This window comes from Topomyia yanbarensis, chromosome 2 (genome assembly GCF_030247195.1).
Source record: "Topomyia yanbarensis strain Yona2022 chromosome 2, ASM3024719v1, whole genome shotgun sequence".
In the NCBI taxonomy this organism is placed as follows: Eukaryota; Metazoa; Arthropoda; class Insecta; order Diptera; family Culicidae; genus Topomyia; species Topomyia yanbarensis.
Window position 1 is genome coordinate 150,074,643 of NC_080671.1, and position 24,013 is coordinate 150,098,655.

Genomic DNA, 24,013 nt, shown 5'->3' on the forward strand with positions numbered 1-24,013 from the left:
GAACATCGGGAGAAAAATGGAAAAATTAGATTCGCCGCCGTGGACTATCCGACTATATCGTGACGAAAATGAGAGCTAATTGGCTAACGAAACAAACACCGGTACCGAGAAAAATTCTGCTGCCGAGGAACTCTCAGACAGAGTACAGTAGTTCACCGTCGGATAATATTTGAGTCGATCTCGATAAACTGGGAGCTAAATGACTCAAGGAAGCGGGTATCGGTGTCGAGAGAAATTCTTCCGTCGGGGAGTAGGGTGAATTCACCGTCGGGACTATGCGAGTAGCTCGTGATAAGGCCGAGAACTGAATGACTCACGAAAAGAGGAGCTAAATGGCTCATGGAATCAGCATCTAGATGGCTCACGGGGACAAGAGCTAAAATGGTGACGTAATAGATGGAGACAAGAAGTAAGAGAAGCGATGAATACATGAATCAACTGAGGTTCCGAGATAGAGTTGCAGAAAGGGGTACAACGAAAGCACAACGAGACCCCCCACGAAGTAATACCTTCAAGTAGCTCCGTGGGGAAGAAGGACGAACAGAGTAAGGAGTGTTTTAATGGTTAGGCACGAACGTGAGACCCACACAGCGTCAATACACTACAGGCCAGGCTATTGAAGCTTTTTAAATCTTACTATAAAAAATAAAACATATTCATGCATTTTCCGATTTCGACAAACTGAGTCGAAAGGTATATGACACTCGGCTGTCCAGGTCGGGGTTTTAGGTTGTTTATTTTTAGAGTGATTGTAAAACCTTTCTATATGAGAAAAGAAAAAAACCGTTCGCCTCAACTCTGTTACTCACACGTGTGAGCATTTTTTATAGCATAAACATAGCGACGAATAACAATCTTCAGATCATTGACTTGGTTAACCAACAAATTCCCCCTTGCGCTATGATATACTTGACCAGATAGGGCTTATTCTCATCATCTATAACTCGTGGATTTAGAAATTGTAAAATAATTTTCAACGCCATTCGCGTGTTGATATGTCTTTCGTCCCGTCCTATCATCTCTGTCATCAGGTTATAGAAACTCAGAAAATCAATTTTTGCAAACGCATACCTTGCTAGCAACAGCAACAACTCATCAAGTCGTCCTGTAGTATATTTGGGTCAACCAATAATACAATTACTTTGTAAATAATAGCTTCCTATGATTGAAATTGCTTCTCAGTGGTCGCGACAAGCGTCCTCAAATTTTCATCGCTTATTGTCAAGAGAAAACATTTGCTGCGAATTTGTTATCATCCCCCCCCCCCACGTTATGTAGGTACTAGCGACACAAAGCAAATTGATTTCTACATAGTCAAGAGGGAAGACTTCAAAAAGGGATTGTCATCAAATGCACAGCACAATAGCTCAAATATATTTTTTTATATTTTAAAGTTTCATACGATGATTCATACAACATTATTGCAACTAAAAACTCATAAGACGTAGTTATATAAAGTGTGTATACGTCAAGTAAACGGTGTTTGAACATACTTGCTTTTTCAGTTCGTGCCCTGCGTATCATCATTCATTTATTGAATTATTTAATCTAGTTTCTCTTCCATTACACAAGTCTTTATTCTAGACACCTCAACACAAATTCAGTTTTTACTCTTCAGGCTTGTTTTCATGCGCTGCAACTTGCAACTGTAGTAATTAGTTTACTGCTCGCTAATACAAGCTGCAACAGGGTTAAAAGAATGCATCACATTGCTGCATTTTATACGCGCTTTAGATATATAAATCGAATTAAAAAATTACGTTATCACCCGGTTGCGGTATTTTCTCTCTTTCATATTGTGTGATTGTTTTATTTATTATACGATTAAACAACGAAAAAACATCTATTCTTATCAATCCCTTTATTTTCTAAGTCCGTTATTCCGCAATGCATTAGTATAAATTGTGCAATATGCACAACAGGGTAACCGAGATCGGTGCTAAAACTTTTCGCGCTAGGACCTAGGCAATTATATCGGTCTTTTTGCGCATTTCGCCAAACAAGAAGGAACAAACGCGGTCCACGAGATAAGCGAGAATCATATCAGCTACCAGAACGCCTACCAGGATCTTTCGGAACTGAAATCATAAAGATATTTAATATTCAGCAGAGAACTTAGTAGAAACATATACTTACATCGGGTTCGAAGTCGATCACTTCGAAGGTGGTCAACAAATCCGGTATTAGGCCCAGAGCCAGACAAAGCACGATCGTACTGGACGTGAGGATTGCATACGAAAGCAGTCGATTCTCACGCATGCTCTCCATGAACGGATGACCCTTATAGTTCACCGCCACCGTTGCAATCTGCATTGTCACGCTAATAATGTACACCGTACTGTTGACAATATTCGGAACAAATTCCTCCTTCTCATCGGGTGCCAGATCCAAACTTAATTTTATTTTGCCTTCCCTACAATGGATAACCAAATTTAAAAAATGCGATACATTATAAATTGCTGCATCTTGGTCTCACCTCGGAGGCGATCGCGCGTTGGCTTCTTGCACGAGGTAAACCAACGCTGTGAAATGCACTGCAAACTGCGCCAGAATTGTCGTTACCGAGTACAGGTTGAAAATGTTGGGTAGCGGTGCTTGCTTCGATAGGACTTTCAGTGGTTTGGATCGTGTTATGAACAGGAAACAGGCAGCAGTCAACAGCCCGTGCAATGTTAACTGGGTATCGCTGTTCTTGACCCCATCGATGTATAACACCGACTGGCAGTAAGCGGAGATCAACGCGTTCAAGGCCAGAATTTTGAACATTTGTAGTGTGGTGACGAGGGTGCAACGCCCTTGTTTGATGATGTGGCACACTAAATATAAAAAAGCGACATAAATTCAATTAAAGTATTCGCAATAATCGTTTCAACTTACCGCTGTTGATCGACGCCGATCGACTGGTAAACGGTGCCGCGATACTAGCATCACCCAATTTAACGAATGGAACCTGCTCATCGTCAATATCTTTCAGTACCTTCTGCAGCCGATCCTGGGTGGAATTTAAGTTTTCACGGTGTTTCAAAATCGCCCTCTCCCTAGGGCTCAGCGCCTTCCGATCATCCAGTTTGTCCTTTTTCTTTTCAACCTTTTCTAACGCGGTGGGATCGACCGATCCACCCCGCAATTGTCGCTTCTCTGACTTTGTTGGCATATGACTCAATAGTGAAACACCAACATTGGCATGTTTCAGCGCTCCGACGTCGTTCGTTCCGTCACCACACATTAACGTGTAGAATCCGAGCTGTTTCAACGTAGTGATTACAAATTCTTTCTGCTTGGGAGCGAATCGTGCAAACACCGTAACATACGGCATTAGTTTGAGCAAGTAGGAATGATGTTCACTGTCCAAATATTGCAGACCTTCTCCTGTAATACAGAAATCGTGCTCTTTGTATAGATCCTTCGCGGTCCGCTTTTCGTCAAAAAGAATTTTGATTTCTCCATTGATTGATTCCCACTGCCAGTACGATTCAACTCTGGTAAGAACAACAAGCGTACGCTTGGTGAATCGAAGCTCTTTAGCTACATGACACGCCGTTAACGGATTGTCCCCGGTGATCATCATTACCTTGTGCGACGCTTGGATAATCTCCTTGATGGCGTATTTGGAATCTGGTTTAAGGGGGCAAGATATGATGATGAAACCAGCGAACTCGAGATCTTTCTCCACATCAGCTCGCTTCAGTTCGCGAGTTGTTGCATTGTCCAGCGTACGGAATGATTTGTACCCTAGCGCCAGAACTCGGGCTCCTCGGCGGGAATATTCCAGGTACGTTTCTTCATAGTTTTCCGGTATGGTTTTCAGCATTTTCATTATGACTTCAGGTGCTCCTTTGACCGTTCCAATGTAGCATGTTTCGTTGCTGAATGGAACTAGATGACCAGCCAACACTGCCATCCTCTTTAACGAGGACGAAAAATGGAATCGTTGGTATATTCTCAGGGGTTTGAATTTGCCTCGTTTTGGTACAACAGAATCTCCTTTTGTTAGATTCCAATCAATGGACATAAGAGTGGCTTTTTCCAAAGGATCTCCAACTAATCCATCATCGAGTTGTACCAAAGAGTGGCAAGATCCAAGAACGTGTGCCGTTGATTCCGGGATGTCACCGATTGCAGTAATACTGGTATCTTTTTTCAGTCCGGCCACACCCTCGACAACCAAATTATCACTCGTCAGTGTTCCAGTTTTATCAAAGCAACAGATCTGGACCTTTCCGGCAAATGGTATCCGGAATGGTTCCGTACAAAATACGAACAGTTTCGATAGTTGCAGCAATGAGGTATTCACAGCCAACGATAACTCAATCGGCAGATCCGGTGGGATGATGGACGTCAAAATCAACGTACACTCCAGGAATAGTTTGTACCGGTTTCGTTCCGGATCTTCGGAGCCCTTGATCCACACGTAAACGGCTGCAGTAACCGCAAACACCAGCAGAAATAGAATAAATGCAAACGTTTCCAGGTTATTCTCAGTGACCCGTTTCACCCCGAACAGAATCGTCCGGAGCAGCTTGCCCTGTGAGGTATTAAATCCGGTTCGTAAGACATATCCGATGCAACCGCTATCGGGGGCTCGCATGGCACCCTTACTAGGGGATGAATGTTGGACGACCTTGGTACCGCCGAATAGAACATACAGTTTACCATCTGCTTCGATGTCTAGCTCTTTTTTGTGCTCGTCGGTGTTTTCCAGCGATTCTTTCATCTGGGGAACCGACTCACCTGGAATGAGATGTGGAAAAAATGTTAGTAAATAAGAAAGTAATTTAGACGTAAGTAAACGTTTGAAATTCCTTGCGATTTTTGTAGTAGGGTACGGGTCACTTCAACTAATGAAAAAACTATATGGAGTCGGTGAAGTCTTAGTTGAAATAAGGCCATTTTTTCGTTATATTTATTCATTTGTTGTTTCTACGCCCACAGACTTCTTGGTTTGTACTTCGACTGGTTACATTTAAGGATGGACAAAAACTTTCTTATCAAGTGGAAGTAAAATGCTCTAGCAACTCTGTTGAAAACTTGTTGAAGTCCGCTGTGCCAACCGCAGTTGGTTCTCTTGAAAGGAGAGGGGTATTACGTAGTTCTGTCTTGATGCATTTACACAATGTGGTTAGAACGTTAATGCCGAATCCAGCATAACTCCGAGATCCTTGACATGAGAGTGAATTGGAATACTCGAGTCGAACATACGTTAGTTTAATTTGATCGGATGACATTTCCACGCAAACGTGACAATAAACTCCGTACGTAAGCTGTTCAGTTCACTTTGAAGATTTTCTGCATCAGTAGATTCCCGTTTCTGTCGAAAAATCTTCATGTCGTCGACGAAGGAAAAGCGGGGTTCTTGCAGTTTGATATTAAGGCCGTTGAAATAGAGACAGAGATAGTAATGGGCCGAGGTGGCTTCCTTATGCGATGTCGGATGTAACGAGAAATGGTGCAGATAGATAGTCCTACCGATTTGGAGTTGCCTTCCATCGAAATAGGAGCGAAACAGGCGATCAAGTTGTCCGTGAGTTTATCTTGCTTGGTATATCATGGTTGATTTTGCCGAAGGCCTCGGAAAGATCCAGGTGAATAGTATCGGTTCTCATTCCGTCAGTCAATCCATCGAATACATATGTTGTGAATGAGAACAGGTTGGACGTTATCGAGTGTTTGGGCATCAAACCATCCTGTTCGTCTACTATGTACAGGGCCGCCGAGAGGGGGGGGGGACCGGGGTGTTTCCCCCCGGGCCCGGAGTTTTGAAGGGGGCCCGGATTTTTTAACATAAACTAAAATTTTGACAAATACTGAGAATATAATTTAAAAATTCAATATCTTGTCTATGAGGTAACTAGAATAGCGAAAACTCTAAACTACTGCATATTTGATATCAACTATGTTCATACCAACCTAATTCTCGCATCGAAACAAGATCAGATTCAAGCGGGCATAGCGGAATTTGTACATTGAATGTCATGTACGCAGCTCACCTGGGTTCGAATCCCAACCCCGCACACAGGAGATTTGTTATAGGAAAATTCCTAACCTGAATGAAGAAGCGAATGACCTTAAGGTTAAAATGTATATAATCGAAACAAAAATATGATCAGATTTGTAAGGGTTAAACAATTAAATGGTTTGATTAGAAGTCATGTCTTCAAATTTCGCCAATTTGAATTGGATTATTTTGATTTATTGAATTTCCAATCTTCGAAAGTATCGATTAGTATCGAAAGTAATTATTGAAAGAAAAAAAACCCTGTTTAGGGTTGCCACACCAGTTTTGGGGGCGAATTCCGTGTCTTCGTTCAGGTAAATCCGAATTCGCCCGAAAGAATCCATTGGATTATTTTGCAATTTTGCGTTGCCCTTTTTTACCAGGAATCGCCCAGCACCCAGTGCTCATAAACATCATCCTCGGGTTGTATGCCCTAATTGTTAAGGAGGGCCCCTCTTGGCGTTGACAAATATTATTTTAAAAGTGCCATTTAGGTTTACTATACCCCATTGAATCTTCGCTTCAATGGATTAATGTTCCTCACAAACATTCTCAAAAGAAACTGAAGTGTGATTTCACACCCCGTGTTTGTTTACTGAGGAGCAGAGCAAAGCTCGCTCGGGTTATCCTTCACAGCGAGAGTGGTTGGTGCTTTTGGATTTTTTTTGTGAATATCCGAGAAAACGAATCACTACATCCAACTAAATCAACAAAACTGTTAACAAATGCAAAAACAAACAACTAAATGTGAACGTCACAGAAAGGTGGAGTGCTTTATCAAAACATTACACTCTACGGTGAATATGAAGAAAAGGAGATATTTTTCTTCCTAGTGCTACGAGCTACATAAGAAATAAAACAGTGCATATTTATTTGTTTTTAACCGTTTTATACAATAAACAGCAATGGAAGCGCTCCAAAATTCTGTCGAGTGATCACTTTAATTCGAAATTGGAATTGATTTCAACGCATACCCATGTGTCTCTTGAAGTCTATCCCCAGATCAGTAAAATTCTGCTGATCAAAGTACCACTAGAGGCGGTAACCCTACCTCTATTTGAGAGCTCAATTGGTCAAATGAGTCATCAAAAACTCTTGATATACCAAAAGAATTCGAAATTAATCTAAAAATTTAAATTTAAAATTTAATATATTTGGTTTGCCGTTCATTGATACAAAATTTATAAAAAATCATGTTCAGATACGAGATGATACATAAAAACATTTTTCATAACAGTTTTAGCCTTCGCCTTGAAAGGTTGTGTTTGCTGATTGGTTGTGGCAACCAGGGCTGTGAATGGGCTGGAAGTTTGTGTACTGTGTCAGTGTTTGATGCCGTGTTGGTGCGGAGACAGGCAGGATTGTTGGCTGCGAGAGCGGTCGTTTGGTGGTGGTGCCACGCGATAGGCGAGTGTTGGTGCGAAGGCAACGAAGTCTCAGGTGGGCGGCGCCCCACCTTGGTGGTAGTAGTGGTTGCGCTGCATACAACCGGCGCTTGCGACGGAGTGAGACAGAGCTGCATCTGGTTGGTGAAGCGGCTCGCTTCATCATCATTCATTCATCCGCATTAGTGCAGATACGGGATTTTGAGTATTTGTGTACCTAGCCACGCTGCGTAGCAGGGGAATACCTCTGGACCCACAGGTAAGCGGCGGCCCCACCTTGGTGGTGGTAGTGGTTACGCTGCATACAGTCGGCGCTAAGTGAGACAGAGCTGCATCTTGTTGGTGAAGCGTCTCGCTTCATCATCACTTATTCATCTGTGCTAGTGCAGAAACGGGCTTTTGTGTATTTGTGTACCTAGCCACGCTGCATAGTAAGGAAATACCCCTGGACCCACAGGTAAACAGTGGCTCCATCTTGGTAGTGGTGGTTGCGCTGTGTTCAACCCGAGCGTGACAGAGGGAGACAGCGAGAATCTGCAACTCTTCGAAGGACAGGTAGATTTTAATATAATTTTGCTAGTGTTAGTATTTAATTTACTTACTGTGTATGGTAGGCGAGATGGAGGATAGTGAGATGGAATCCTCCATTTCACAAGAGCAAAATTCTTCTGATCCCCCTCCCTCAACTCCCCTTAGAATAAAATTATACCCCCAAGGGTCTTCTGGACCTTGGCAGGTTTTCTTCAGGCGGAAAGGAAAGCCATTAAACCTTGTGCAAATTGCACGGGATCTGACTTCACGATTTTCGGCTGTAACAGAGATCGTGAAAGTAAATAAAGATAAACTTCGAGTTAGCATTGATAACGTTAGACAAGCTAACGAGATAGTAGCCTGCGAACTCTTCACGCGTGAATATAAAGTTTATATACTTTCGCGCGATATAGAATGCGATGGAGTCATCTCCGAACCCAGCCTCACTGCCGAGGATATACTTAAGCATGGTGTTGGTTGTTTCAAGAACACCCTGCTTAATAAAGTAAACATACTCGATGTTAAACAATTGTACTCAGTATCAATTGAAGAAGAGAAAAAAGTTTACCGACCATCCTATTCATTTCGTGTAACTTTCGCTGGGTCTGCTTTGCCTAGCCATGTTCTCATTAATAAAATTCGTCTCCCCGTTCGCCTTTTCATCCCTCGTGTGATGAATTGCCTCAATTGTAAACAGCTTGGCCACACAGCCACTTACTGTTCCAATAAGGTACGGTGTGGCAAATGTGGGGGGCCTCATCAAGAGGATACATGCAATAAAAACTTAGAAAAATGTTTACATTGCGGAGAAACTTCACACGAGCTCCTTGCTTGTCCCATATATAAATTGCGGGAGGAGAAAATTAAACGATCCTTGAAGGAGAGATCTAAGTGCTCTTATACAGAAATACTGAAAAATGCTACTCCTGAACCCACGGTCCCAGAAAACAGATACGCTATTCTATTGCCGAAAGAGTCTGACTCTGACGAAGCGTCCGAAGGTACATCATTTGTTTTACCTAGAGGATCCAGGAAAAGAAAATAATCCTCTTTTCCCAAACTGCCAAGCAAGGGCCTTAAAATTTCTCCTCCAACAAATAAATTGCGGCCAAAGCTAAAGAATTCCGATGCAATACCGAAACCAGTCCCTCCCGGTTTTGGTAATGTACAATCCAAACAGAACACCATTACTGGAAATAATAAAACTTCAACTTCCTCCGAGCCTCAACTAGGGATAGGTTTATTGAAATTTTCTGAAATTGTTGATTGGATTTTCAAAGCATTCAATATTTCTGAACCACTAAAAAGTATACTTTCAGCGTTCCTCCCAACAATTAGAACATTTTTAGAGCAGCTGATTGCTCAATGGCCCATCCTTGCAGCGATTGTATCTTTCAATGGGTAATTCACCTCCTCCAATGAAAGATTCCATCACTGTTTTACAGTGGAATTGCAGAAGTATCATACCTAAAATTGACTCCTTAAAAATTTTGCTGCATAATTTGAAATGCGATGCTTTTGCTTTATGTGAAACATGGCTTACCTCAAACATCAATTTCAACTTGAATGATTTCAACATTATTCGCCTAGACCGAGACACCCCATATGGAGGAGTGCTTCTAGGAATTAAAAAGTGCTATCCTTTCTATAGAATTAACATCCCCTTGTTTGCGGGCATTGAGGCTGTAGCTGTCCAAACGAATATTAAAGGCAAAGACATGTCTATCGCTTCTATATATATATATATACCTCCCAAAGCTCAAATTGGACAACGTCAGATTTTTGAGGTAGTGGAATCCATGGCTGCTCCGCGGCTGATACTGGGAGACTTCAACTCGCACGGAGTATTGTGGGGTTCCTTCTTCAATGATAATCGATCCTCTTTGATATACAATGTTTGTGACGAGCTCAATATGACAGTTTTAAATACAGGCGAAGCAACACGCATTCCCAGACCACCCGCACGACCAAGTGCATTAGATCTATCTCTATGCTCGACATCACTTCGGTTAGATTGCACGTGGAAGGTTGTACCTGATCCTCACGGTAGCGATCATTTGCCAGTCGTTATTTCAATTAACAGTGAATTAGGCCTCACGAATTCAATCAATGTCCCTTATGACTTGACACGAAATATTGATTGGAAAAAATACCAATCTTTAATTTCCACTTCTCTTGTTTCGACGGAAGAGCTACCACCTACCGAAGAATATGAATTTCTAGCGGGTTTGATTATTGAAGCAGCAGAACAAACCCAAACGAAATGCAATCCTGGCATGATAATGAACAGCCGGCCTCCTAATCCCTGGTGGGACAAAGAGTGCTCGGATGCATATGAAGCTAAACAAGTTGCTTACAAAGAAATTATGAAACGGAAAGGGTGTACACGTGCAAACTTTGAAAATTATTCGATTTTACAAAACAAATTTGACAGTCTCCGTCATGCCAAAAAGTCTAGTTATTGGAGACGTTTCGTTGATGGCTTGTCAAGAGAAACATCAATGAGTACTCTTTGGAACACAGCCAGAAGAATGAGGAATCGAAACGTAACTAATGAAAGCGAAGATTTTTCGAATCGCTGGATATTTAATTTTGCCAAGAAAGTTTGTTCAGATTCTGCTCCTGCGCAGAAAATCATTCGCGATGCTCCCACAAGTAACGATTCCATAGATTCGCCTTTGACAATGATGGAATTTTCAATTGCACTCCTCTCATGCAACAATAATGCTCCGGGTCCAGACAGAATTAAATTCAACTTGGTGAAGAATCTGCCTGACCTAGCAAAAAGACGCTTGTTGAATTTATTCAATAAGCTTCTTGAGCAGAACATAGTCCCGCACGACTGGAGACAAGTGAGAGTTATCGCCATTCCAAAACCGGGAAAACCAGCCTCCGACCATAACTCGTATAGACCGATTGCAATGCTATGCTGTATCAGGAAATTGTTGGAAAAAATTATCCTACGACGTCTCGACAATTGGGTTGAGGCGAACGGCTTGCTATCAGATACCCAGTTTGGTTTTCGGAGGGGAAAGGGAACGAATGATTGTCTGGCGCTACTTTCGTCAGAAATCCAACTAGCTTACGCAAAAAAAGAACAAATGGCGTCTGTGTTCTTAGACATAAAAGGAGCATTCGACTCTGTTTCCATTGATGTTCTCTCAGAGAAACTACATCAATGTGGTCTTTCACCAATATTAAATAATTATTTATACAACTTATTGTCAGAAAAGCACATGCATTTTTCATATGGCGATTTGGCAACATTCAGAATAAGTTACATGGGCCTCCCACAAGGTTCTTGTTTAAGCCCCCTTCTCTACAATTTTTACGTGAATGACATTGATAATTGTATTGTCAGCCCATGCACTCTAAGGCAACTTGCAGATGATGGCGTGGTTTCTGTTACAGGACCAAAAGCCATAAATTTACAACAACCACTGCAAGATAGTTTGGATAATTTATCAAGTTGGGCTTTGAAGTTAGGCATCGATTTCTCTACGGAGAAAACAGAGTTGGTTGTTTTTTCAAGGAAGCGTGATCCAGCTCAGCTTCAGCTTCAGTTGGTTGGTAGAACGATAGCCCAAGTCATGACCTTTAAATACCTCGGAATTTGGTTCGATTCTAAAGGTACATGGGGAGGCCACATTAGGTATCTGATAAAGAAGTGCCAACAAAGGATAAATTTTCTCCGAACAATAACCGGATCTTGGTGGGGTGCTCATCCAAGTGACGTGATAAGATTGTATCAAACAACGATACTTTCAGTAATGGAATATGGGTGCTTCTGTTTCCGTTCAGCTGCAAACACTCACATTATTAAATTGGAACGAATACAGTATCGTTGTTTACGAATCGCCTTAGGTTCCATGCAATCGACACATACGATGAGTCTTGAAGTTCTAGCGGGAGTTCTTCCCTTAAAAGATCGATTCTGGGATCTCTCCTCTCGTTTACTTATACGATGTGAGGTTATGAATCCACTTGTAATTGAAAATTTCGAAAGACTTGTCGAGCTTCAATCCCAAACCAGATTCATGACAGTGTACTTCAATCACATGTCACAAGAAATAACGCCTTCTAGTTATGTTCTGACATGTGTTAATATACTAGATACTCCCGATTCCACTTTATTTTTCGACACGTCCATGCAAGAGGAAATTCGTGGAATTCCGGATCACCAGCGCTCTCTGGAGATCCCTAAAAAATTCATAAGTAAATACCAACACATTGACTGCCATAAAATGTTCTACACTGATGGGTCACGAATCAATGAGGCCACTGGGTTCGGTATTTTCAACAATAACACCTCGATCTCTTTCAAGCTTGCAGAACCTGCCTCCGTTTATACAGCCGAACTAGCAGCAGTTCACTATAGTCTGGAAATCATTGATACTTTACTTCCGAGCCATTATTTCATCCTCACAGATAGCCTCAGCACAATTAAGGCACTACGCTCATTAAAGCTTGATAATCACGCTCCGTTCTTTTTGAAGAAGATACGAGAATACTTAACTAAATTAACAAATAAATCTTATCAAATTACCTTAGTGTGGATTCCCGCTCATTGCTCCATACCGGGTAATGAGAGAGCAGATAATTTAGCCAAAATAGGGGCGCTGGACGGTGACATCTATGAAAGACCTATTGCCTTCAATGAATTTTATAGCGCTTCTCGTCAGAGGACGCTTACTAGTTGGCAAACATCATGGGACAATGGAGATCTGGGACGGTGCTTGCACTCAATTATCCCTAAAGTATCAACGAAGGCATGGTTCAAAGGGTTGGATGTAAGTCGAAACTTCATTCGTGTGATGTCTAGACTCATGTCCAACCATTATACGTTGAATGCGCATCTTCGCCGTATTGGGATCGCAGAAGATAATCAATGTGCTTGCAGAGAGGGTTACGAAGACATTGAACATGTTGTTTGGTCTTGCACTGAATATCGTGAAGCCAGATCCCAATTAATAGACTCCTTACGAGCCAGAAGAAAACCACCCTATGTACCTGTTCGTGATATTCTCGCTTTACGAGATCTTACATACATGAGCCATATTTATCATTTCCTGAAAACAATAAATATACAAATATAATTATCCCCACAATGTTTCTAGTTTTTTCCCTTGCTACCCACAAACAATTTAGATTTCTTCGCAGTTAGTTAAGTTAGATAAAACGATATAAATAAAGAAAAAAATAAACAAAGACCATATTACAGAAAAACTATCAATAGGTTTACAATGAAATTCAAGAAAATAGAGTATAATTAAAAACATTCAAAATGATGATTATCCTCAGTGTTAGCATTAGAAAGTGATTTTTTTTATAACGTGATAGTCTTAAGAACCTTTGTAACATGTTATGTAAACAAAAACCCCGGCGTAAAAAAGCTTTTGCAAATGCCGTGTCAAATAAACGTTTTATGAAAAAAAAAAAAATAAAAACATTTTTGTAAAGGGGTCATACTCAAATGACGTAGCTTTTTTCGGCGATTTTCGACTACCAATTCCCCCTAGCAAAGAGGCCAGGGATGAAAAAAATACGTTTTACTATTCTTTCAAATACGGCCTTTTATCAACATTTTCATTACAACAGCAAATTGCGTACACAACAAGCCCCTTTCGTGACGCGTATAGTGCTAATAGTTTTGTTTTGAATTTTATATGTCATGGAGCATGAAAAGAAGATCTCTCAGTTCACAATTCTGCAGCTGCCAATGATTCTAAGAAGCATACGTTCAACTAAATTACTAAATTGTGTTTGATTGATTTAGAAGATAAAATTTAACTCTGCTACCAAACTAAATCAACTAGTTAACAAGATTAGCTAACTAATGTAGCAAGTTAAATCTGCATACAACATTTTTTCGTTTTGGAGAAGTGAGCGTGAGATTTTCTAGAAATCAGTTACAACATTCTTGTAAAATATTTTAAGGCATGCTAACACACCAACACAAATAAAAGAATAATTCATGTTTTTATAGGATTATGAATGTTTTCGAAACCATGGGACTGACTTGCGATTATTGGCAGTATAGGCTTAGGTAGGAGTATGCAGTAAGGGGTTGCTACTTAAAAATTATAACTAGTTTAAATTTCTTAACGGATCTTCCTCCTTGATCCGCCGTTGCACAGTGGTCCAGAATGCAAATTTAACAGGAATTTTTAGATTTTACTAAAACTAAACAACTTAGCCTTATTAAGTCTTTGGAGAAGTTTTCGTAGTTTATGAGCCCCCTCTTTTTGTTAAAACAACAGTTAGGGTGGTTCTAATTTTACCAAGATAAAAAAATAACTTTTTGATCATCCTAGCTAGAGCCAAACGACCTTCAGCGAAGTTGTAGAACGACAAATTTTGGAAAAGTTTGCTGTAGACATGTAAGCTCTATCTGTCATACTTTTTATTTTACAGCAAATTTAAAATCGGAGCTTAGGGTGTTTCTTCGAAATACAGTTTTATTCCAATAACTTTTGCTGTATTCATTTAAAACTGAATTAGTCTTCAGACAACTTTAAGATTGCTTCAAGGCGAAGAATTTGTTTCACGGCACCATATATCTAGCTATTTCCGTTGAAATGTTATGAGTACTTTTTCGCCAAAAATGGGGTTGTTTGGAATAACAATATCACTCATTTGGGGCAAATAAAAGATAATTCTTTTTGAACTATAAATAAGGTGATGATTAGAGTTATAATTGAGCAAAAAATGGCGAATACGATATTTTTTTAAATTTCATAAAATTGATTTAAAAAAATCTATTTTTGAAATATTAAATGCTTATATCTTCTGAACAATAAAAGCTAGTTTTGATGTATTCGAAGAAAATGTCGTCTTCAAAAACTCTGAAAAACATCTGAAGTATAGGTTGGAAAAAAATGAAAACTGAAAAAGGTATATTGAAAATTTAGTTTTTCATGAATTGACTCTTTGTAATATGTTTAAATTACTTTCACGGTGAACAATATAAAAAATGTAGTTTCGTTTTCATGATAAAATATTGCACTTTACAATACTTTTCTATTATTTTAAATAGTGGGTAGGGTGGTTCTAATTTTTTTAAAATCAGAGAATTAACTTTTTAATGGTTCGAGATAGAGTTTCGTTGTCTTCCAGAAAATCGAAGAAAATGAAATTTTAAAAAAAAAATTTGTCGAAGACACTGAAACTCTATGTCGCGTAGTTTTCATTTTACAAGAAGTTTACCAAAAAAAAATTTAGGGTGCTTCTTAAAAAATGGTTTTCTTTGTATAACTTTTGCGGTTTTGATTTTTCATTAAAATCACTTTAGAAATACTTTCAGATATTTTGAAGGAGAACAATTTGTCTTAATATATTGAACCTCTAGCTTCGCTCGTTAGAAAGTTATATATACTTTTTACTAAAAATAAACTATTTTTTGAGTAAATATTGCAAGATATAAACAAAATATCGTATTTGCCATTTTTGGTGATCTATACTAAAAAGCATGCCATTTCATATGAAAGCAAGAATATTTAATGATCAGTGCCCGAATTGAAGGTTGCTATTTGAAAAAGTTATATTTTTTATATATAAGTTCTTATAACTTTAAAACGAAAAAGGTTAAGTAGTTGGTGTTTTAAAGCAAATTATGCGCTCTAAAATAATCTTCAAGTTGTCCAAAGGGTACTTTAGCGTAAAATAAAAACTTCAAAAGTTATAGAAATAAAACCGTTTTTTAAGGATCACCCTAAAGCTTACATTTGAATTTCTCGTGCAATGGAAAATATAAAAGCTAGAGCTTGCATGTCTTCAGCAAATTTGTCTAAAATGTGCTGCTCTACAACTCCATCGAAGACAGTAAAGCTTTATCTTAAACCGTTAAAAAGTTCTATTTTAAATATTGCTAAATTTAGAACCACCCTAGCATCGGTTTAAACAAAAACAAGGGCCTTGCAAAGTACAACAACTTTGCCAAACATATTGTAAGGCTAAGTCATTTAATTTTAGCAAAAAGTTAAAATTCCTGCTAAATTCGCATTCTGGACCACTGTGGCGTTGGTTTCAAGCGATGTTTCAGTGTCGACACATAGTATCTCAAAATCGTGGAAGTCGATCCATTGTATGTACTATGTGCAAATCGTACTGAATATGTAATATACATTTCCACCATTGTACTGAACATAACCAGCTATGGAATCGTAGTATGGACAAATGAGAAAGGCACAATTGCACCACTAGGTGGATTAAAACAGTTTTTTTTCTATTGCTATCACTATCACCTACTTTACTTTATAGTTTTTTCTCTGTTCTTGAATTTTATTCGCAATTTTTCGAGAAAATTCTGCTTTCTTTTTTTTTATTTCTTATTGTTGCATATTTTAATACCCTGCTTATTTATTTGTTTCTTTTGTCATTCCATCTAATTTTTAGAATTTCTCTATTTACTACATTTACTACATATTCTTGTCATAGCCATTTTCTATTTCCTTTTTTCATATTTTTTTGCATTTCCAAAAGCAATTTTTCTTATTCAAATTCATTCCAATTTGTCTTATTGTTTAATTTTTTACCTTGCTCCTATTTTCTTCCTCATTTTCTAGTTTTTAGCTTTCCGTTTATCGTAATTTTATTTTTTCCCCATTGTTCATTTAATATAATTTTATTTATTTTTTATACCTTTTTCTTAAGATTTAATTCGTTATTGTTATTTTTTCATGTTTTATATTTAACCTATTTTGAAAGTACTTTTTCTGTTGACCATTTTCCTATACGTTAATATTGATTTTTTTATTTTCCTAAAAAAACATTCGATTTATCTTTTCCTGATACTATGCGCACTTTTTCTTAATTTTACATTTAGTTCGTTGTTTGAATTTAAATTTCATTTCAAGTGCTTTTTCTATTTTTTAGATAATATCCATTTTATTTATTTTTTTCGTGTTGATATCTTCATTTTTGTGTTTCTATAGTATACCATGTTGGCTTTTTCTATTATTTTTTGTTTTCCATTTTGTCTGTTTGCTCTGTTTTTGTTCAATATTTCCAATTTTCTTTACTTTTTCGTCTTTTCATCATTTCAATTTTCCAGTTTTTCAAAATTTTCTGGCTCGTTCATTTTTTTAATTTCTCTATGGTTATTTTATTCTTGTCTTTTATATATACTCCTCTAGTTTTATGCATTCTTAATGTTTTATTTATTTTTTCTATTGCTTTAAATATGTATTGTTTTTAATGTTAAATAAATTTTATTATTCTTGATTTATCGAGTTTTTCAGTTTTATGCATATTTTATTTTAATGCTTGTATTCTTTTTAGTAGTTTTTTTTTCATTTTCATTGATTCTAAATTTTTTTCCTATCGATTTTTCATTATTTTCACCATTTGTTCAATAATGTTCGACTTTTTTGATCTTCGCAATATGTTTTTCTAGTTTCCTGTTTTCCTTTATCAATATTAAGGTTTTGTTTTGGTTTTTCTCGATTCAACATTTTTTGTCAATTGACATTATTTTGTTTATTTGGTTGATTTTGTTGTTTTAGCTCTTTTGTACATTCTTTTAATATTTAGTTTTCCTATTGCTTTTTTAATTTTTTGCCGTTTAACGCCGCTTAGATATTTTTAATTTTTGTAATTACTACATTTTCAATCTTGCCATTTCCTTGCTTTTATAAATACAAATTAACAAAAATAGCGAAGTCACCAAAACTGTCGAAGAGGTATTAAAAACTCCCAATGTATAAAAAACTCTACGTTTTTTTTCCTTCATTGGCACTTCAAACAACTAGAGCAAAAAAATGGTACATGAACATAAAATTTCAGTGTACTATACATAATATCTGTGAACTCCAATGGATTTCAAACATTGACTTTTTTGTACTCAGGCAATACTTAGTGGTGGGGGCCCGTACGTTAGACCCCCCGGGCCCGTATTTTCTCTCGGCGGCCCTGACTATGTAATGCTAACAGTGAAAGAAAACAGAGTTCAAAACAATCAGCTCGAATAGTTTGGATACCGTACTCGATTTTCAATTTATTTCCCTTTTTATGGACCTGCATGAAGGAAATATTCCAGTAGCGAGAGATAGTTTGAAGTTTCGTCGAATGGATGCTAATGCACTTTTTGACAAAAATCGAAGATACACCATCTGGACCCGGGGAACTAGGTGCATTCAGTTTAGAGTTTGCAGCAACAATAGCAGCATTATCGACGTAAATTTGGCTTATAGATCGTCCCAATGAAGAAGTTAGATTCGCGACAGCAGCGAATTGTGTAAAGCGCTTGTCGAAATAAAAAAAAAATTGTCGTAGAACAGTTGGCGGATTTCCTTAGCGTCGACGCCTATACTCCATTTAGTGACATACAAAATGATAAACCCAATTCTTTTTGCTGCTCATTCACATACTTGAAGAACGATTTATGCTAAGGTGTCAGTTGATCTTCAACGTTTCGCAGGTGTCTGAAAAGACGCGTCTGCTTTGCTGTTTGTATTCGTAGTTGAGTTGAAAGTAGTGATTTCGTAATGCTAGCGTCTTATGCTTTGATAATTCAGAAAGGGTGTTGAGGGTACTAATTGTTCCTTTTGGCATATGACGGTCGATTAGGTAGTTAAGAATAAAAGAAAACATCATCGCTGCATCGTCCACGTCGCCATTGCTAAGATATTCGTCCCAGCGATATCTAACGATATCGTCGCACACAGCGTTTTTAAAATCGTAGACGATAGAGCCTATGAAGTCAACGAAGATGCCCTTTTGAGCGCGCTGGAAGATCCATTCATCAATCCCTAGATAACGGTCTTACCGTAACGGTAGCTAGATCGACTCTAGCGAGGAATTTAAAGTATCTCGTATAGGAATACGACGATCGTTGGTTGATATCTGGTCATGAGGTGTCGAAGCAAAAAACACATTACTGGTAGTGATTAATTCATCAGGACTTGAAGTGTTCGGAGCATATGTATACTTGCCATTTGTGGCGGTTTTGAATACTCTTTCGCCCATCGCACGCACAGGAGCAGGACGACTAATGATCGCTGGCTGTCATCTGCGGTGCGTCTCAATGTGTAGAGCCCCGATGGTGCGATACAGAAAGCAAAAACAGAACGATAGTAGCTTACGGTGAGTCAGACGATGAACGTTGTATCGTTACAATTTGTATAAAACTTGTCGGGAATGGCGGCTTGAAAGACTTCTTCACCAATCACACACACAGCACCGGGACGACTGCTGAACGCTGGTGGCAAAGGCTCGACTGTGGCAGGGGGCTTCCATAGTACCAAATGCGTTACGTCCCAGTATGCGCTCATAAACGACACTCTTACACGATGGTGGTGTAGCTTGATATAGCGGCATTGCCAATCGTTGCGATGTCCTCGACAGGGTCGTTGATGGGCCGGGTTTCATTAGCGGGTTGTATGCTTCTTCTGACGGCGGAGGAAAATCAGTCGGGGGGTGCCAAATGTTCTGGGGTACAACTATTCTCAAATTCCCTTAACAGTATGACTTGTGCCCATATGTCAATGTTAAAACCTGTATCGCGGTACTTTGGGTGAACTCCTACTTTGACGGATAGAAATTCAAAGTGCTGACGTCAGTGTCTTTTTAACGGGCGGAATATTATCCGTGCTTTTCCAAAGGGCACGCGACGATTATTTTTCGTCGCAGTAAGATTCGTAGCGCTATTCGGCGTGAATGACACTTTGAGAAAGGTGATGCAATTTTGTGTAAAAACCTTATTGTAAAGAAAACATACGAAAACCTGAAACTTATGAAGCACAGTTTTCAGTCAGTTTTATTGACAAATTGAGTTAAAGTAAATAATAAGCAAGTTTAATCTTGAGTAATACATATTTTTCGACCCTTTTCAGCATTTATTATCAAATGCGCCAATTCAATTCGTCGCCTCAAAATGATTGAATGGCTTGTTTCCAATGAAACGTACAATAACTTTTATCTGCTCGCTTCAATTTAGTCCTTCTTTGGACATTTTTCCGACAGTCTTCTTGCTAATACTGGGATGAAAACGTTAAAGATACTACCAGAGCAACGGCGAGGAGGGTGAAACCGTAAGAATGTTTTTATTATCGACTAGCTTTCAACCGCCAACAAGAAAATTGCTCAGATCAGGGCCATCCTCGCGACGACGTTTACAAGGTTGTCAAGTGATAAATAAATGGCACAATAAATGATGCTCTAGGATATACGGGAGAAAAATGTAGATATACTATTGAATTGGAGCGAAGTGAGTTATGGGTAAAAATCAGCTATTGAAATCACAAAATCATTAGGGCTTGTATTGTTATTACCTTCGGAAGAGTTGCTCAAAATAACATTGCCTAAAATTTTTTCGAAAACACCATCCTTCTACCAGGACTCATTAAAAAAATAGGTGAAACGCCGTCCTAGCGGCCGAGTTTTGTAATATTTTGGTGCAACCACATGAAGGTCCGGATACCAAGCATCAACTTTGCCCATAGTCATATAGCCAGACAACCACTCCTCTCAAGAGGGAATCTTCACATGGAATGTCCTGTAAGAAAAACTGCGTGTCAGTGTGATATCACTGGGAGCAAGAATATCTTCATCCAATGTAACCATTTGTGACCTCAGCCGTGGTCAACATGGTTCAGGAATCAGAATATATTGGATCAAATGACCTTGCCGTGTCCTTTCATCATTTCCTGAGCGGAAGGACAGGAAAAGGAGAAAGAAGGAAGTATAATTGGAAGTATGGTAAACATAACAGCACAAAAATAAACAGCAGGTAAGTTAAACTCACAAATAGTTCAAATCGCCTGCGAGTAAGCCTAAAGCTCTTTGCCACATTGTATAAGAAACTTTAGTATGTCTCTGAGTTTTAGTCGTCCAAACACGGTGTCGTCTATGTAAGGACGGCCGAAAACTCGAGATCGCAATTGCGCTACTGCTAGGCAGGCATATCACATATGAGGTTCCGTAGTCGGATTCACAAAGATGACATGAGAAAGACTCAGCGCGCTGAATAGTTGCCATGTGATAATTGAGTTTGCAGTGACTGGTTGAAGCCCTGGTCAGCATGCCGCAGTGGAGTTTCGAAACATGTAGGAGATTTTTTGAAATCACTGGGCGCTGGTGTTCTAGAAACACCTTTGTTGTGCTCGGATGAAGTCCAGGACCGTATTTTTTCTCTTACCCAACTTGTCGAAATTGGCAGGGCGGGCTGAGGAAAAATGAAGCCAATCGCTGCACTTGGACAATTCGTCATCCTTTTCATTTCCAGTAATACCGGAATGTCCGGGCACACAGACAATGCAGGTAGTGTTAACAACGCTTAGTTCTTCGATTTGGGTTCGACACACGTAGTGTTAACAACGCTTAGTTCTTCGATTTGGGTTCGACACACGATCACTAGCTTGGGCCGTGATTTGCCTAAGCTAAGGGCCTTGATGGCAGCCTGACTATCGGATTAGAAGTGTATGAGATCTGTGAACATTATTCAGTTCCGGATCGACACAACCTAGAAAATGCACGTCGAAGAGACAATTAAGAACACCTTTTTCGTCCGTCAAGTAAACACCTTCTCGGTATTTTTAAGGAATTGTATGTGTACAATTCATCTCCCCACTGACCAGCAGTGCTTTTATGGAAAAAACTTGTTTGCACTTATTTATCGCTGCATTCGTTTTTATAAATAAATGAATGTTTAGCACTGGAGATGAGAGGTGATAGCTGTAAAGTAAATCTAACGACCCATTTCAAGAGTGCCTTTTCATACACGTACATTCCAAAATTGACATCATATACAATAAGCCCCGCACGAATACATCCAGCATTAATTGGATTAGTGCGGTGCAATAATGCGAAAATCAAAAACGAAAAAAGCAGGTTTTTCTATACCGCAGATTTATTTTTGTGAAGATCTAGTACATGGTGTAGAAAAAACTACTTTTTCGTTCTCGATTTTCGCTCCAATGTTCGTCTGCGACCAACGCTAAAAATCTCGTCCTTAAAATCAAAAAGCATGTGAGAATTCGTGATGATGGATCCGTTCCTTTGCACATCAAATCTTCGTATTGCACCTTCGAGCGCTATGTTGAACAATAGATTAAGAGGTGAATGGCTGCCAATCACTCAATCCGATTAAAGAGTGCACCGTCTTGCCTCGATACATCTAACGTCACAAAAGGAATCGGATGCCTCACGATTTCATTCCATCCAGCGTCAAACGAATTACCTCAATCAGTATTGGCGGAACGCCATGCTCAAACAGTATCAGCCACAGTTCACATCGATTCACTGAATCGAACACCGCCTTGAAATCCACAACTAGATAGTGAATCCACAAGTTGTATTCTCGGAATTCATCCAGGTTTTGTCACTGCGTAAATAACGGGTCCGTCGTTGATCAACCCTTTTCGAAAACCACTTTGGTATTCGTCGAAAAAGGTTTCATGCCACGATAGTTATTACACCAGAGATTGATTCTTGATTATTCCGATCACACAGTGGGTTGCTTCATACAGTCAGTCACGCCCGTCAGTCATACCGCGCAAAAAATCGAACCCGTAAAAAACGATTGGCTCCTGATATAACTTCCCTCAAATTCGTCGATAAAACCAATTCAACAAGTAAGCTACGCGCAACTTCCAGTCTTTTTAGAAAATCTATCTATGGAAAGGATTTTTTTTTTCAACTCACCCGTTAGCATGCTCTCGTCGACAATACACGTCCCTCGGATAAGTAGCAAATCACACGGTACCAAATTCTCATCCTGGGAGCGGGTAATTGATACCAGATCACCAGGAACAAGCAGATTAGACCGCATCGGTCGCCACTTTCGATTTCGGAACACATTCATCATGTACGGTTTATTGCCCATCTTACGAATCTCGGACATATTTCTTAACTGCTGCTGGACCAAAATACACTCAAACGCGACTAGCATTCCCAGTGTAAACAAAGAATAATACATGTACTCATCCAGGCACCACAGCAGCACCGAAAAGATTTGAAACACGAAAAAAGGAGCTGTCGCTCGTTCGACGAACAATTCCAGAAACTCCGGCACGACCATCTCCATGTTGTTATTGCCGTAGGTTTTCTCCGAGAGCACAACGTCAGAGTCCTCCTGGTGCCCTTTAGATTCAAAATACTCCTGGTATGTTTTATTTATGGGGAACTCGACATTGCGAAACTGTTTCTTATCTGGATCCCACACGTATTTAGTCTTCTGGAACAGAAACCAATAGATTGTCTCCGATTGGCTCGTTTCATCCAGCTTAGTCCGGTGAAGTTTAACCAATTCCGATGATCCATTGTTTTCCGTAGGGACTACCTTAGCCACCAAAGCTTTTTCAGCACTGCTAGCCTGTAAAATAGGGTTCATGTAAGAGAAATCCTCACCATAAAGCAATTAACCTACCTTCCGACAGTTGAGGAACGTGTGTACATGAACGCTCCAGAAGCAGCATAGGCACACAAAAACTTGCAGAAAGCCAATCCCGGCCAACGTAAGTAAACCAGCTTCCCAATACTCCTCAACGCCGTACACAAACACCCACAGGTAGCCCCAGAGAGCCAACACCATCATAAAGGGAAGTGTGCTTCCATTCAGCAGGACTGGATTTGGAATGTGCAGTGTTACATACTGGACAAGCTCGTCCAAAGAGCCTTTTCTTTTTATCCTCCCGTCAGCTGCCATCTCCGGTCGAAACCTAATCTTCAAAACGCTTCGTGTTTGCTTTGGAAAGATTTAAGTTGAAAAGCGAACAGTGGGTCTATGCTCACCCACCGTATCAAATACCAATCAAACCGAAATGACCACTGCTTCCCCCCAACTAACACTACAATTACACTAAACAGAGCAAGACCATGACCATAAAGTAAAATAAGAATAATTTTCTGTACGCTGTCCTGCAGGCAAATGGAAAATAAGGCTCCGTTTCACAAACTCGCCAGCTAGCTGGGAGAAAATTTTCTGACAGTTTTCCTTCGTTGTCGAGCAGAGATGCCAGGTACTTTTTTCAAATGTCTGCAATAATAATTTAAAAAGTCTGGGAAGAACAAAAAATGTCAGGAAAGCTAGTGTAACCAAAAGCCTTTATACTCAAAAATCTGCAAATATCTGCAACCAAACTAAAAAATCTGCAAATATCTGCAA

At 39.3% G+C, this 24,013-nt stretch overlaps 1 protein-coding gene across 1 annotated transcript; it reads right to left on the minus strand.

Moving 5' to 3' along the window:
* Positions 1 to 1,399: 1,399 nt before the first annotated feature.
* On the minus strand, positions 1,400 to 23,850 carry LOC131681725 (endoplasmic reticulum transmembrane helix translocase). The gene is made up of 6 exons (XM_058962696.1): positions 23,276 to 23,850; positions 22,552 to 23,221; positions 2,878 to 4,731; positions 2,477 to 2,816; positions 2,137 to 2,413; positions 1,400 to 2,078 (listed from the first exon to the last, which is right to left on the minus strand). The coding sequence occupies exons 1-6, from the start codon at positions 23,552 to 23,554 to the stop codon at positions 1,962 to 1,964; spliced, it is 3,537 nt and encodes a 1,178-aa protein (XP_058818679.1). The 5' UTR covers positions 23,555 to 23,850; the 3' UTR covers positions 1,400 to 1,961.
* Between the last annotated feature and the right edge of the window lie 163 nt (positions 23,851 to 24,013).